Here is an 11,365-nt window from a genome sequence, read left to right as displayed (position 1 = left end):
ATGCTTATGTTTCTATATTGACAATGATATCCCAAAGTTTTTATATAAACAAAATAAATTTCTTCGAAAATACTATGATAATATATTTATCATATTTTTCTGGGAATATACTCCGCAATATTAATCTTTAAAATAAATACTCTGATTTTCGAACAAACATAAATAAAATTATTAAAATGATCACGGATTTTAGAATGTCACATAAAGACACGTGGATTATCAACAAATTTTACCATGTATGAAAATTATTTTATCATTGTTGCATGGTTTGATGAAAATGTATACCTTCATTACATTTAATTAATACCAAACGGTGTGAGAGTTTGTCATCGTCAATTTGCCGGCGATAAACACCACATCTCAAAAAAAAATTTGTCGGTGGTAAATTTCAATTGTAACTTTCACCGATGATAAATTTCAACGGTAAACCCTTTTTTTATCCAGATTGATCATTGCAATTTTTTTTTTTTTTTTTCTTCTTTTTAACTTTAAATACCAATATATATATATATATATATATATATATATATATATATATATATATATATATATATATATATATATATATATATATATAGGGAGGATTCAATTGAGAAAAAAAAAAGTTGAGAATGGAGAAATCATTCTCAGCCAATCATTTATTTTTGCGGCAAAAGCCTCCAATGTACCGGCGGAAATGGTAAACGAATGCACATGTGTTTTCCACATAACATATTTCCTTAAACTATGCTAATCATTACCTTAATATATATATAAAAACATAGTTTTTTTCGTTTTTTTATTTTATTTTTATAAGCTATTTTTATCAAAAAATGATTTTAAATATACCAAAATTCATAATTTTTTATTCTCTACAAATAGACATCCATATTGATATAGTTTTAAGATAAAATAAATTTATTTTTATTTTCAGCTATTGTTATTCATAAATGAATAACAATGCATCAGGTTTTATTACAGTACATTCGTTATTCACTTATGAATAAAAAGTATGATTTTTTTCTTTGACAATTTAAGTATCATTCATATATGAATATAGCATATAATAAACATAGTATATTCATATTTTAATATTGGACGATGAATTCACTTGTGAATATTAACATAGTATATTCACTTGTGAATATTAGATGTTATATTCACTTATGAGTAATGATATTTCATATGTGAATATTACATAGTATTACATGGTATATCACATGTGAATATTACTGAGTATATTCACTTATGAATATTAGATGATATATTCACTTATGAATATTACACAGTATATTCACATATGAATATTACAATGTACATTCACTTATGAATATTGAAGGTATTTTGACAAATATATATAATTTTTATATGTTATTCACATATGAATAACATACAGACTTGTATATTTGTTTTGTGTTTTTAATAATCATATATTGATTCAGGTGAGAAAACATATTTATGTGTAAATATAACGTGGTAATTTAGTTTATGCATTTCATCAAACAGTTGTAGTGCAAACAAGTTAACTATTTTAAAAATGTTAAAAACATCAAGTTATCAATTCCAAATCATCATATACTTCCGATTTCGACTTCAGATGCGATATCCTATCTCTGATCGATTTCTCAATTTGATTTTGATTTCCGAAAATCCGATTGGGAACCTGTGAGTACCGATTCTAAGTCCCTCAATGTCGACTGTGACTGTGAGTCCAGAACTCCGATTCCAATTTTATGAACAGCGAAGAAATTCCGGTTTAGTTGAAGAAATCTGGATGATTATTGAAGGTTGGAAGAAATATTTTGATGATGAACGAACAGTTTTTGAATTTTCTATAGTTACATATTTGAGATTGAAGGTTATTACGATATTTACAAGTTTGTCACTGTGTCTTTTATGTTTAGATTAAATGAGTGGCTGAGAATGATTCCCCCATTCTCAACCTTTTTTTATTTTCTCAATTGAAGCCACCTATATACCATTAGTAAAAAAACCACCACACCCTTGAAAAATGTGACAAATTATAAAAGCTTATATGTAAGCCTAGCAATGGAGCGGGTTTTGATCCTGATCCGATCCAAACCCTTAACAATTATATGGGTTTGGAGCATAGTTTTTGAACCGTTTACCCATTTACGACCCATACCCGCTAACCCTTTTATTAAAAGGGTCGGGTATGGATCATCACCGATCCACTCCATTTATAACCTGTCCCATATAAATTTTAGAATTATACATTTATATTTTATACTGCCTAAATTTTACTTTAAATTCCAATCGAAAGTCCAAAGAGAAAAGGCCAAAGACTAAACTATTTATACATAGGACTCGGGACTCAACTTCTAGACTTCCAGTCTTCTCTGAAGAATCATGATGTCATTTCATTTATGTTTCATCATGTAATCACCAATTTCATTTATAAATCAATAAATTTATTTATCAACTGGAAGAAAGTTTGTAATTTTTTTTCTCTATCAATGCAATCGAGGGTCAAAAACCAATTGGAAGTAACTACAATAATGATTTTAATTCCAATCGAAAGTCTTCGAGTACATAATGTGTTTTCTAAATCAATATTTGTTTTATTTAACAAATGTGATTTTATGATTTAAATAAAATGTGTTTGATTATTCACAAAACCTATGGGTTACGGGGCGGGTTTGGATATCTGCTGATTCGGTGGATAAGGGTATGAGTTTGATTATTCAAAATCCTACGGGTTATGGAGCGGGTTTGGATCGGGTTTTGGAATTTTTTAAAAGGGTTTGGATCAAGTTCGATTCGCTTCAAACCCGCCCCGTTACCAGGTCTACTTATATGACCCACTATGACACCCTTTTATCAATTAGTAAAAAAACCACCACACCCTTTGGCTTAAAAAGAAATTACATAATATGCATTTTTTTTTCATTTACAATCTGTCTTTATATACGGGATTAGAGTCTAAATTGAAAGAAATTACATAATAAGGGATTAGAGTCTAAATTGGTGTGCGTATTCTAGAACATAAACTTTCGTGACGACCTTTTGAAGTCAAAATTGATTTTGTTATCAACCCAAAAGTTCGACGTTTCTGATGGCACAATTTTAAAACTCGTCTTTTTATATATATATATATATATATATATCAAAGGGCATCATCATCATTTTATCAATCTCATTTAATATTTAATTTTTTTGTGTTATTTAATATATTAATATAAATGTCTAAAAATTAATAAAATAACTCAAAATTTCGGATTTATTTTTTTTCTAAATAATAATTTTTGCTTTTTTTTGAAAAAATGGAGATTTTTTAATTTTTTTCAAAAAACACGAATTTTTTAAAAAATATTTTTTTAAAAACTGCATTTTTTCTAGAAAAAAATCTATATTTTTTTTTCAAAAAGAAAAAAAAAAACTGCAATTTTTATAAAAATGTACAATTTTTTTCAAAACAGCATTTTTTTAACTAAAAAATTAACGTTTTAGGTGCATATATGCATATTTTTCAAATACATATATACATATTTCTTATAATAGAGTAAATTGCAAAAATGGTCCCTGTGTTTGGCAAAATTATGCGACTTTGGTCCAAAACGATAGTTTGATGCACCACTGGTCAAAAATTGGATTTTTCCATTGTTTTTGGTCCCTCCCATTCACTTCCGTCCATATACTCCGTTACATGCAATAAAGACCGGGGTATTTTCGTCTTTCCACATACAGGGACCTTTTTTGCAACCTTATTCAAAATAAAAGCAGAGCTACATCACTCTTCCTTCTTCAACTTCACGAGCTTCATACTCTTCCTACTCTGTGTTCACAATTTCTTAGAGATCAAAAATTAAAATGGTGATGTGTTTCTGTGGTAGGGAAGCGGTGGTTTGCACCTCCTGGACATCAGCAAACCCTAGTCGGAGGTTTCTTTCCTGCTCTCAAAAGGTAAGTGTTCGATTTTGCTATTTTACCCTCATTTTGGAAAATCACCCTCATGTTTAGGGTTTATTTTTTTTATGTGAAGGGTTCCAGATGCCGATTCTTAGGATGGATTGATCCTCCCATGTGTGCACGATCTATGTTGATAATACCCGGATTATTGAGGAATATCAACAATGTAAACTATCAAGTGGCAAGATTGAAGATGTGTTTGTTTGCAAGTTGGTTACTATTTGTGGTGGTTTGGGTGCTTTTCATTTAGTAATAAGCAATTAGGGACCCCTGTAGTTGCATGTAATTTTTTGGTGTTTTTTGTCTTATGAAATTGTAACTAGGGAATGTGGTAGTTTTTGGTATTTGATAATGTAATATCAGTTTAGGGTATTTTGGACAACTTCAGAAATTTGTAACCTTTTCAAGGATATAATGACAATGTATTGCAGTTATCACCGAATGTTAATGTATATTTGTTGTTTCAGAAAACAGTTCTTATAACCAAAAATGTGTTCCATAAACATGACAACCAATAGTTGGTATAAACCATAAACATCATTCTTCAACAATAACAAAAGGTTGACATTAGTTTCATGACCAAAAGGGCTAAAAGACCAAAATAAAACCATTACAACAAACTAGTTTTAAACCATTACATCCAAATGCACAAAAGTTGTGCTAAACCAAAAGATAAGTTTTTAAACAAAATACACTAATTCCTGCATTGACTGCTACCTCCATTCCCTCCTTGACTGCATCATGCATTCCCTCCTTGACTGCTTCCTGCATTCCCTCCTTCATTTCTTCCTGCATTCCCACCTTGACCCTTGCACGTCCTTGAGTTATGACCCCTATTGTTGCATTTCCCACACCTAACACTAACAAACTTTCTGGTAAGTTTTTCAGGTTCACCTGCACCATGATTTTGCATCTGTTTATCATATTTTTCATCTGCACTTCTCTTTCTCTTGGTGTTAGGTCTCCCAGGTTGATTGTGATGTGGTGGTGGTGTTAATTGAAATGGACAGGTACTTTTTGGCCACATGGCTCTACCCTTTATAGGGTCCACAGTGTAAGAGTAAGCTTCATTCCATGTTTGAAGCCAATACACTTTGTTAACATAAGTGTAAAGCTCCCCAACTTTGTCTCCACTATCAGCCATTTCATGTATTGTAGCTATGGCATGCCTGCATGGAATCCCATTCAATTCCCACCTTCTACATGTACATGACATATTTTTCATGTCAACCACATGCTGGTCATGCCAAGGACCATAAACTTCATACTTCGCAATCCCATTCCATCTAGCTCTATATTGGACTGAAGCTTCCCTATTTCTCTCAAGTAACTTTGATGCTGTTGGAGTGAGTGGACCTGGAGCTTTGGACATCACTTTCTTCACATTGCAAATCCTCTTCATAAGGTACTGCCTGATGTACTCAAGACAACTTATGATGGGCTTATTCCTACCATGAATAAGCTTACTGTTGAAAACCTCACATAAATTGTTGAGCAATATATCTGATCCTGCTCTGCCTGTATTAAACAAGAAAATTATATGAACTAAACCATATACAATGAGCACTAGTAAAGCTTCACCTAAGTTAGGGAATGTAACCTGAAAAGTGGCTTCTGGCCAAATGGTGAGGGGGGATTTTCTTCAACCACTCAAAAGCATCCTTATCAAACTTGTTAAGTTCATTCATGTAGTGTTCAAATTATGGTACTGTGGTTGCTATTGCACACTGCCATAAGTGATCTTTATACTCTTTTGTTTTCCATTTTTTCCTCATGTTCTCATAAATATGTCTTAGATAGAATCGATGCTCAGCCTGTGGGTATAGTTGTGCTATAGCAGGTAAGAGTCTCTGTAAAGGATTATTTCACATAATCATTGCAACAATCATATACAAATAAACTATTAGTAATACAAAAAGAAGAAAATAGTACCTTTTGTCTATCACTCATGAAAGTAAAGTTAGAATTTGAGCACAACTCTAAGTCATCTCCCAAGCATTCTAGAAACCATTTCCAGCTACTCATATTTTCAGTCTCAACAATGGCATATGCAAGTGGGTATATGTCGTTGTTTGAATCCAATCCAACTGCTGTGAGTACTTGGCCTGGAAAGGGTCCTTTCATAAAAGCACCATCTAGTCCCAGAATATCTCTTAAACCTGCTTTAAACCCTTTCTTTAATACCCCTAAGCAAATATACACCCTTTTAAACTGCCTTGTTTCTCTAGTACTGTTAGGCTCATTAACAACCTCAAGCTTCACAGTTGTACCCACATTAGTTGCTTGTAGTTCCATAAGATAATCTCTTAACACCTCGTATTGCTTTGTGTAGTCACCACTCACTTGCTTTGTAGCTGTTGCTTTTGCTCTCTGTACTTTATGTATGGACACACCAACTTGAAGCCTCTTCTGAACTTGCTCTTGAATGCTTCGAAGGGGTACTGTAGGGTTAGACTCGACCATGTCTAAGATTTCTGCAGATATATACTTCGCAGTGCAAGCCCTAAGTTTTCTAGTTTGAACACAAGTATGTTTGTCCAGTAAAGTTTTCACATACCAATAATCACTATCTTTTGACCGTGAAGTCTGCATTGACCAAGAACAATTTAATTTATTGCCCTTACCTACCCCACTTGCATTTACATTAGGTACATTACCTTTACACACAACCCTAAGCCTTGTTTTGTCGTTTTTCTTGAAGCCAAGATTCCTTCTAGTCTCAATGGCAAGTTTGTTGACTTTGTTCTTAATTTCCTTTTTACTTTTATACTTTTGACCCACTTGAAAAGTAACTGTATGGACTTCACCAAGAGATCACTTCTTCTCCTTCACCATCTGTTTTAATATTGCTTTCCTTCTTTCATCATCACTATCTTCACCTAATGAGTCCCATTCATCATTATCAATTACTTCAACATCTTCAACATCTTCTGTATCAACAACTTCATTTTCAGTCTCAACACCTTTTCCTCTGTCAACATATTCAACATCTAGATCAATATTCATATAGAAATCACTCATTTCCACCTCAATATCACTTACATAGTTTTCTTCATCTTCAAGAAAATCACTGTCTTCCTCACTCCCTTTACTACCCCCTTCACTACCCCCTTCACTACCTCCTTCACCAAGTCCTTCACAAACTCCCTCACTTTCAAATTGAACTTCCCCTAGTCCTGTGCCAAGTTCTGCACCAACACCCATACGTTGATCATTACCATCATTAAAAGTATATTGATCAAAGAAAGGATCAAAGTCTTCAAATTGAAATGGTTGGTCATCAAAGGTATCAAACTCTCTTGTATTTACTTCTTGGTCACCAACATTTGCACCTTGATCATGAACTTCTGTATCTTGATTACCAACAGCTGCACCTTGATCACTAACATTTGCTCCTTCATTACCAATTTCAACATGTGTATCTTGACCACTAAAAGTTGCACCTTGCTCACTAATATTTGCACCTTCATTACCAATTTCAACATGTGCATCTTGATCACCAACAGTTGCAGTGTGTTCCAAGTTGAAACACAATTTCTTACTACATGATTGACTCCCATCAACTAACCTCAATCTCTTATTTGAATTGTATTCGGGTGTCTCATATCTTACTAAACACAATTCAAGATTTGGGACATCTTGATCACCAACAGTTGCAGTGGGCACATCATCTGCTATTTCCTCAATTATGACCCTAGGTTTAACTCTTGGAGACATAAAGTATGTAAGTAACTTAGTTTCATTATGTTCAGTGTATACCTTGATGATCTTATGATGTTCAATGTACTGTGCAAGACTAAGTACATCAATATCATTCCCTAGAGCTCTAAGACCAAACTCCAAATCTCCATTTGGCAATTGATAGTGGTAGTAAATGACTGGTGGTACATCATAACCAAGCTTCAGCATCACCTCGTCCAACTCATGCACAGAGAACTCATCCATGTCTACCAAGTCAATGTGGTCTAATTTTCCTTCAATGTAGCTTATCCCTGGGAATTTTGTGAACCTCCCTCCATGATGGAGCTCAATAGTGAACATCGTGGGATATCCTTCTGTAAAAATCATGAACCAAACCAAAAAAACATTACTTTATATGGATTGTAAAAGATTTTTTTTTGTTTCAAAGAAATATGTAAGAAACAGAGTACGTTACCGTAAATTCGGATTGCATCAAAACACTGATTTCTTGGCCTGATTTCCCACATTTGGACCATCCTCGTGGATTCAAACTTACGATTGCGGTTGATGATCAAATGCAAGATTTCAATGAACGATTAGGGTTTTCGATCAACAAGTTGGGTTTAGTGCGTAGAGGAGAGTGAAGGGTCATTAACTGTGTATATCATTCAATATGGCGGTAATCGATGATATGGAGTTGGAAAGATGAAAATACCTTGGTCTTTATTGTATGTAACGGAGTATATGGACGGAAGTGAATGGGAGGGACCAAAAACAATGGAAAAATCCAATTTTGGACCAGTGGTGCATCAAACTATCGTTTTGGACCAAAGTCGCATAATTTTGCCAAACACAGGGACCATTTTTGCAATTTTGTCCTTATAATATAATATTCGTAAGTAAATTACGAAAAATCTCATTAACATACAAGTATTTTATTCGATACAAAATAAAATATAAAAAAACTACAAAGATTCACAGTGTTATCAACGTTTTTTTCATTCGGGGTCTTACCTTGGGGATAGACGATGGACCCGCCATTTGACATGATGCAACATTTTGAAAGAAAATTCCATCAAATAAAAGGATTTTACATTTCTGACATCTCTTGACACCCTTACTTTTAATAGGGGGCAAAGATATGATGCTAACGTTCCAAAGGAACAAGCTGCTCAGACTAAGGGATACTTATAGGACTCTGAACCTATGAGAGAAGCAAACACTTCTTTGCTTTGCAGGAATTTTTTTTTTCCAGGAATTCTTCTATAAAGTCTTATGCTTCGATATTCAAGAACACTGATTGTGCCCAGAAATAGAAAGCTTCTCTTCATATCAAGATTTTCATATTTTCTTCAATTTATCACTTTTCACCTCTTTAATATTTTCAATAAATTCTTCAAAACCTACAAGAAAATTAAAAAAAAATTGATTAATTCAAGAACACTCAGAAAAATAAACAAGTATATATCATGTTAATTCACATGTGATTATATAATGTAAGATTCAAATATGATTATACAATGTGATATTCACATGTGATTATATCTTTTAAGATTCAAATGTGAAATTAACAAGAAAATTAAAAAAAAAATTAACAAAAACCACTCACAGAAAATGCATGTGTGCATATTAACGTAATTCATATGTGATTTACTAGTGATTTAAATGTGAATCACTAGTGATTTACATGTGAATCACATGTAATTGATATGTCATTCACTTGTGATTTACATGTGAATTACATGTAATTTATATGTGAATCATATATGAATTACATATGATTCACATGCGAATCACATGTAATTCATATGTGAATTAGATATTATATACATGTAAATCACATGTAATTCATATGTGACTCACTAGTGATTTACATGTGAATCACATGTAATTCATATGTGATTCACTTATGATTTACATGTGAATTACAAGTAAATCATATGTGAATTACGTGTAGTTCATATGTGAATTACATGTAATTCATATGTGAATCACTTGTGATTTACATGTGAATCACACGTAATTCATATGTGAATCACATGTGATTTACATATGCATCATGTGTGAATTACATGTGAGTTACATGTGAATCACTTGTAATTCTTATGTGATTTACCTGTGAATCACATGTAATTCATAATTACATGTGAATCACATGTAATTCATATGTGATTTACTTGTGATTTACATGTAAATCACATGTAATTCACATATGAATTACATGTTATTTACTTATAACCGTCATACCATGATTCAGACAAATACAAAAATTCAAGAAAATTCGAACATGAACCATTATCAATTATGATTGACCTGATAGAAGAGCTCTTGGATGACACTTTGAATCATATCCACATAGAGATCCTTGTTCATCTTCTGAGTATTGTTCTTCCATTTTTTACAGTTGAGTTCTCATGCATATATCATTATATCATTATATATTCCATTTTGAATTGCAGTTTGCCCTGTTAAAAAGACAAGAATATACCCCATTGGCTCCTACAAACAAAAAAATGTATATAAAATAATTAAAAGAAATGAATTATTATATATTTTGTTTCAAATGTTGTATAAAATAATAACAGGTGTAGTGTACCTTATCATGAATTGATATTACTGTTGAAACAGTAGCTTGAAAGTAGTCTGAAACAGGTTCCTCAATCAAAAAAATTTGTACATTAAATCCTCTACCCTGAAATAATATATTTTAAAGATAAGTGAATAAAAAATAATCAATTATGTTTTATTTTTTTTATAATATATTATAATAATATTATAATATACCTCTAGAGACAAAATAGCAGGTTTAGTCTGCAGTCCATTATCATCTCCATCCAACTGTGGCCTCCTTTTCCTGATGAATATAGTTATATATCAATGTACTTAACTATTAATGTTTTTATTATATTTATAAGTATTTAACCCTTGAAATAAATGGTTATATTAATAGGAAAACCTGTTATGAAAAAACTTAGCCATTAATTTTGCTTCAATTGTGGCTGATGCAATAATCAGGCGCAACTCAGGCCTTCTGCGTTGTATCTGAGAAATTAAAAATAAGTAAATATATGAAAAAGAATTGATATTTCTTTCATTTCACAATAAATAAAAATGATACATGTTCTTTTAGTAAGTCATTAGAAAAAAAAAGATGTTGAATCATTAAGTGATACCTTTTTTAGGAGACTTAATAATATATCTGTTGAAAGGGATCTCTCATGAGCTTCATCAATCATAATCACACTGAAATATAATTCCCATTTTAAGAAGAAACAAATAATTTGAAAAGATAACAAAGTAAAAACAATAAATTAAAGAAATTGATAATGTCAGATTATAAAGAACAACTGATTAGAAACAACACCTGTATTTGCTTAAAAGAGGATCATCCATCATTTTTCTTAGTAATACTCCATCTGTTAGAAATTTGATCCTTGTTAAATCCTATCAAAAAGATAAATATAAATAAATAAAAGTTTGTTGTTATTTCTTGTGTTTAGACCAAGGATTATTGGATAAATGTATCATTTATTGAGCTTTAGATAAAGTCTTACTGAATTTATGACATCTTCAAACCGAATAGTATAACCAAATTCTTCCCCAAGTTTGACTGCCATTTCTTCTGCCAATCTTGCAGCAACACTCTGAAAAAACATGATATTAATCAAAAGTTGTAATTAGATGTAATTTTAGTGAAAATTTAATGAAAATGAAACTAAAGTATATGTATTAAAGGATAATAATAATGAACATTAAACAAAAAGAACTTTGATGA

At 31.6% G+C, this 11,365-nt stretch overlaps 3 protein-coding genes across 3 annotated transcripts; all 3 read right to left on the bottom strand.

Moving 5' to 3' along the window:
• Positions 1-4,648: 4,648 nt before the first annotated feature.
• Positions 4,649-5,597, bottom strand: LOC145039586 (uncharacterized). Its single transcript, XM_078987622.1, has 2 exons — positions 5,510-5,597; positions 4,649-5,427 (listed from the first exon to the last, which is right to left on the bottom strand). Exons 1-2 carry the CDS (start codon positions 5,595-5,597, stop codon positions 4,649-4,651), a joined length of 867 nt encoding a protein of 288 aa, XP_078843748.1.
• A 12-nt stretch (positions 5,598-5,609) lies between these two features.
• Positions 5,610-6,372, bottom strand: LOC145039585 (uncharacterized). The gene is made up of 2 exons (XM_078987621.1): positions 5,842-6,372; positions 5,610-5,759 (listed from the first exon to the last, which is right to left on the bottom strand). The coding sequence occupies exons 1-2, from the start codon at positions 6,370-6,372 to the stop codon at positions 5,610-5,612; spliced, it is 681 nt and encodes a 226-aa protein (XP_078843747.1).
• Positions 6,373-6,723: 351 nt separating this feature from the next.
• On the bottom strand, positions 6,724-8,203 carry LOC145039584 (uncharacterized). The gene is made up of 2 exons (XM_078987620.1): positions 8,066-8,203; positions 6,724-7,964 (listed from the first exon to the last, which is right to left on the bottom strand). Exons 1-2 carry the CDS (start codon positions 8,124-8,126, stop codon positions 6,724-6,726), a joined length of 1,302 nt encoding a protein of 433 aa, XP_078843746.1. The 5' UTR covers positions 8,127-8,203.
• Between the last annotated feature and the right edge of the window lie 3,162 nt (positions 8,204-11,365).

This window comes from Lactuca saligna, chromosome 4 (genome assembly GCF_052625555.1).
Source record: "Lactuca saligna cultivar CGN05327 chromosome 4, ASM5262555v1, whole genome shotgun sequence".
Classification (NCBI taxonomy): domain Eukaryota; kingdom Viridiplantae; phylum Streptophyta; class Magnoliopsida; order Asterales; family Asteraceae; genus Lactuca; species Lactuca saligna.
Note: the sequence above shows the minus strand (reverse complement) of the source record. Positions and strands in the feature narration are given on the sequence as shown.

Bases quoted from the DNA above. Each gene is read 5' to 3' on its own strand.
- LOC145039586 (XM_078987622.1), bottom strand. From the start codon at position 5,597: ATGAATGAACTTAACAAGTTTGATAAGGATGCTTTTGAGTGGTTGAAG. The intron at 5,428-5,509 runs GTTACATTCCCT...TGTTTAATACAG, and splicing joins GGCCAGAAGCCACTTTTCAG to GCAGAGCAGGATCAGATATA.
- LOC145039585 (XM_078987621.1), bottom strand. From the start codon at position 6,372: ATGGTCGAGTCTAACCCTACAGTACCCCTTCGAAGCATTCAAGAGCAA. The intron at 5,760-5,841 runs GTACTATTTTCT...AATCCTTTACAG, and splicing joins TCATGAGTGATAGACAAAAG to AGACTCTTACCTGCTATAGC.
- LOC145039584 (XM_078987620.1), bottom strand. From the start codon at position 8,126: ATGGTCCAAATGTGGGAAATCAGGCCAAGAAATCAGTGTTTTGATGCA. The intron at 7,965-8,065 runs GTAACGTACTCT...TGATTTTTACAG, and splicing joins TGATGCAATCCGAATTTACG to AAGGATATCCCACGATGTTC.